The 5,394-nt window shown below is 35.0% G+C and overlaps 1 protein-coding gene across 1 annotated transcript; it reads left to right on the forward strand.

Moving 5' to 3' along the window:
- Window positions 1-2,965: 2,965 nt before the first annotated feature.
- LOC132565505 (uncharacterized protein DDB_G0271670-like) lies at window positions 2,966-4,819 on the forward strand. Its single transcript, XM_060230156.1, has one exon. It carries the CDS (start codon window positions 2,966-2,968, stop codon window positions 4,817-4,819), a length of 1,854 nt encoding a protein of 617 aa, XP_060086139.1.
- Window positions 4,820-5,394: the final 575 nt, after the last annotated feature.

Raw genomic sequence — 5,394 nt, forward strand, 5'->3', positions numbered from 1 at the left:
TGTAACATATTAATGAATAGAAACCACGTATACTTAGATGTATATTTTTGTGTGTGTAAGATTAGGAGGAATTGAAACTAATTCTGTATCCTCAAGAGGAGATTTTGAGCCCTTTCTTATCTAATTGTTTCTAGATACTTTTTTGTATTCGCATTGATATATAAAGCGTATTTTGGAGTTTTTGAAGGTCTTTCTTGTCTTCATGTTCCTCGATATTGCATCGTTATAATAATTAAATGTATTTTGAATATTTTGGAGGTTTTTCCTATTTTTTTCTTTCTCTGTAGTACATAGAGTCATGGCTTTCTCTTCGCAAAATAGAATATTGATGTAACATCGAAATGTATGCATTAACGTTTAGCTATAACATGTACTCGGTACGTAATCCACGCTTACTTCAATTAATGATCATTGGAAAGAGTATATACAGCTGTAATACCAAACAGCATAATTATACCATTATACTTGATACTAATCTTAACTAATGTACGTGAAACTGTATATCAAAATAATGAGGACAAACTACAACAATAAATTGATAAGACCAGGAATACTGGAATGATATGCGTCTTCTAGTTCATAAAAACACCAGAAGTTTGTGGGACTGGCCAAGAGATGTGACGTTCTCAAGCTGAGAACTGAGATAGCATACACCAAGTAAATATAATATCACACACCTTTACACTAGATACACTTACATAGGTCTAATAATGTTAACATCATATCAGAATCACGTTATCCATTCGGTTAATGAATCATGCAAATAGAATCAACGTAAAACATCCCATTACCAGTTTTATATAATTGTAAGTAAGATTATACAATTGTTTTTTTTCAGACTTCATGATAGATTTCACTATATAGCACTCATAACTGACAAGGTTACATTGTTTTGTCTTCTTTTTTTTTGTAATAAAACGATCCATTGTACATTTTAAATAATCGTGTATGTACTGATATCATTACGTCGCACACGTGCATTTGTACACTCTCTTAATAAACATCGCGCGCATCACAACACAAGCAAACACGGATCACTCAAACTAAGACCCAATAAAACATAGTTGATTTTTTAATAAACGGTTACCTATAGATGTATTTTCTCAATTTTTTTTATTATTTACTGAAACAATATAAACATACAATATTTTGTAGGTGTAAAAACGGCGCAAAAATTAATCATTACTATTAATCTGTTTTAATTCAACATAAGTAATTTAAAGCACACTTGCGTTCTGTTGTAGGATATGTATAAATTTTGGAACAATGTATATCAAGTGAAGATCCCCTTTGTGCAGTCATGCGTGACGTCATTACGCGGTCATTGTTATCAGTCTTAAATATCATTCATCAAATACATCGCGCAGATGTGTCGGAAAGTGACAGGGAGGCACACATCACATACAGCTATGAAACATCACTTATCTTTTAACCTTTATAGAGAAACGAAAAATTTATAATTGATGACACAGTCTACTTTAAATACTTTTTGCTTCTCATTTTCTCTCACTCCTCCGTGTGTTGCTTGCTTGGGAAAGTAACGATTCTATTGAAGAGGTACGTAGTAGAATTCTCTCTTAATTTGTCGTTTAACTATTCATAGGCATTATATAATATCCTACCAAGTTTGTTAATTTGTATTATTGAAATAAACTAAGTCTTTATTTTTTTCCCAAACCACGAAAACACCAAATTATAATTTCATAGGAAAATTTTAATTCAGGTTCAAAATATTTCCAATTGAATGTTTAACATTAGTGAAAGTAATGTTTTAAACATTATTGAAAAAAAAACCTATTTATCTTAAAAAGGTATCTTGTTTCATTTAAATGTGTAATGACCCCTGAAATATTCTAATAACCACGAAAAATAGACACACTTCAAGAACTTACGTGAAAAAATATTTTGAAACATTTTCTTCACACACAACCAGTAGCACTATAATACTACTACTTGTGCTACAAGAACTTCTGTTCTATTATTTGAAAAATGTTGATTGACACATCTGTTATTTCGTTTGTTTATGATTTTAAAAGGTCTACCTTATATGATATTTGATAATATGAATAATTTTACATATTTCAGTCCTTAACGAAATGTTATTTTGGATTGATATTGAAGTATCCTTATAGAACTATAATATTTAATACTGTAATAAAAGAATGCAAAATAAGAGCAATCATTCTGTACTGATGTAAGATTTTTGTTTATTTATCCGAAATGACAGTTATTCTAATAATATGTACCATACATGCGAAACACATGCAACAACATTACTGTGACACTGTCAATAAATTAAGTCAGGCAGAGTGAAGCATACATTCTGAGCTTTACCTATACTTCATACCTGGGAAATTTTTTTCTGAAATATTTAACATCATGAATGTTTTTTTTTATCTAGAAAATCTCGTTGATAAAAGAATTATCCAATTCAATAAGACACGGGCATGAAAGCGCGACTATCTAGGACAAAATCAGCAATAGAAATTTGCATTAACACGAGTCGATATCTCAAATTAACTTCGTCATAATAGAAAGTTTTAATTTTTGGAGGGATTCTAATTTTCGATATTTTGAAAATCGCAAAAAATCAGATAGTGTGAAAATAAAACTACAACATTCAGAAAACTCAAAGTCTTGAGATAACGGCTGTGATATGTATATCCCTGTTTCTTTCTATCTGAGTAAGAAACAGTGGCATTTGAATCACTAAAAAAATATCGTAATCTTTTTTCTCTTGCTTTCATCGTTATTTTGATAAGTAGTAGTCAAAATGTATACAGTACACCAACAAAAAGAGTGTTAATTTAAATCACGTTTGGTTTTATCTCTGAACCATTTTCTATTTTTGCTATATATTTATAGACCTAACAAATTGAGTGTTGAATTATTTCTACATGGGAGACCAATGATTGTCAAACTCATTTTATCTTGTAGGAGGGCAGTTAACATATCCTTAAACGATATGGCGACGGTTCCGTTTCTACTCGTTTGTCTGGTGGCATCCGTGTACAGTCAAAGTGTTACAAAAACCACTGAGACTAAAATCTTTGTTGATCCCGCGGGAACACGCAGTGACCCTTTAGCTGATGCGTTTCATATTGCACCTGAAACAGCCGAAGCAAGCTTAGTGCCATCTCATCAAAGTTTAAATGAAATCACAAGAAATTTACAAGAATTGCCAGGAAATTTGCCTGAAACATTGAAAAAATTGCTCGCAGGTTCCCCAGTTGAAACTGCTGTAAATGAGGCTAACCAGAATTCTGCAGATTTGTTGTCAAGAGATGGAAATAAAATACAGCACGCGTTTCAACTGGCACAAAACAATATCGTACTTAACCAATTTTTAAATGAAAAGAAGAAACAAATGGCGACTCAAAACTTACAGGACGAGATACTTTCGCGATTACTTCAGCAGCAGCAGCAACAACGACAACAAGAGTTACTGAAACGGCAACAACAATTTCGACAAGGTAATACTATTTTATCACCAATTCCAGATCCTTCGCCACAGTTGACTGACAATAGCGGGCCTAATGGTTTGATATCTACAAATTTGTTGTCAACGAATACTCAGTCATTCTCTAGCAGTGGTAGCAATCCATTTTCCACATCTAGCACTGGGTCTAGCGGTGGTTCTAGCACAGGTTCTAGCACAAGTTCTAGCACAGTTACTAGCACACGTACGACTAGCACAAGTACTACCAGCACAAGCCAAAACGATGCTGCTGCTGACAAAAATGCAAAAAGCAAAAAGGAAACAAGGAAAGAAAGATTATTGAAACTGAAGCAAAAGATTAAGCTGCAGAAACAAATAGCACAAATGAAAGCGGCAAAAGCAGCAGCAAAAGCCAAGAAAGAACGCGAAAACGCTGAACAGGAACAAGCGGAAGATCTTGCTCGTCAAAATGAATTCAACTCTGCTGTCAGCTCACCCACAACAGGTGTTACTTCACAAGACGTCCTTGCGCAAGCAGGACAAAATGCTCGCGCTGAAGCGGCCATAAATATGGCAGGGTTCTCACCAGGACAAAATCAGGAAATAGGGGAGGCTTCCTCTCAGATTGTATCGCAAACTCAAATAACTGGGACTAACAACGTTATTCCGGGATTGCCGTTTGGGGCATCTTTCAACACTCAGAATCAACTATCTTCCAACACCATCGGAGCACCGGAATTGCCGTTTGGCGCATCTTTCAACAGTCAGAATCAACTTTCTTCCAACACCATCGGAACACCGGGATTGCCGTTTGGGGCATCTTTCAACAGTCAGAATCAACTATCTCCCAACACCATCGGAACACCAGAATTGCCGTTTGGGGCATCTTTCAGCAGTCAGAATCAACTATCTCCCAACACCATCGGAACACTTGATATTTCAGGTAACGCAGGCATGTCTACTCAGGCCAATGCAATGCAACAACAACAACAGATGGTGTCAGGAGCTGCTTTAACTTTCGCGGCCGCCTCAGCTTCCCGTATTCCCAGAGGATTCTTTGCTACTGTAAGAGCAGATGGAACTGTTGTGCCCGACGGTTTAAACTATGGAACTAGATTTTCCCAATCGGCACCACAGTTTGTCCAACTTTCATCACCTTCAAGATATAATCGCAATACTTTCTCAGCGCCTTTGCTTCAGACAAGTGTTAACCCGACAGTTTTTATGAATGCACCTTCCACAACGTCATACAATATGGCGCCACAATATCCCTCTCTGGTATACAATGTACCTTATTCGCGTTCCGTATTCATGAATGCACCCTTTACCAATAATTTCTCCTTCAATACAATGCCATTACCCACTGTTACGCCAATTTGAAAACTCTCTACACAAAGAGTGGATCACGACAGCACGTATTTTCTAAAATGTTTAAAGGAACTTTTGAAAGACCAGGTCTACGGTGTATGGGTAAAACAGGTACGACTTCTAATCCACAGAATATTGTACCTCACTGTCATAGCCTTTCATGTGTTGTTTCGTTTTAACTGTAATCCAATATTTCCGCTTTTTAAAATTATATTTGCTGTTGTGTGAATATTTAAGATGTATAATTTTGTCGACATTATTTGAAGTCCTGGAAAATTGTTGATTTGTGTGTGACGATGGTGACCGACCTGATGATGCCAGTAGAATTGGCTTAACTCAAGACTATGGCGGAGATGGACAATAGTTTTTTTTTTTTTTTTTTGTCCCGAGGTCATCTAAACATTTATATACAGTAACGTGAGTATATCTTTTGTGTGATGTTAATTTTACAAATAAAGAAATTTATATTTAAAGCTGCATAGACCATAGAAAAATCTATGCTAAATTGTGCAGTATAAATTCGTGTTTTTCCATTTGCTGATATTGATTGAATCCCCATTATACTGTACATATTTTGTTTTTCGTTG

Source organism: Ylistrum balloti, unplaced genomic scaffold, assembly GCF_031769215.1.
Source record: "Ylistrum balloti isolate Yb309-2 unplaced genomic scaffold, AGI_CSIRO_Ybal_v1 Utg369724, whole genome shotgun sequence".
In the NCBI taxonomy this organism is placed as follows: domain Eukaryota; kingdom Metazoa; phylum Mollusca; class Bivalvia; order Pectinida; family Pectinidae; genus Ylistrum; species Ylistrum balloti.

Coding starts and splice junctions, on each gene's coding strand:
- LOC132565505 (XM_060230156.1), top strand. CDS start 2,966: ATGGCGACGGTTCCGTTTCTACTCGTTTGTCTGGTGGCATCCGTGTAC.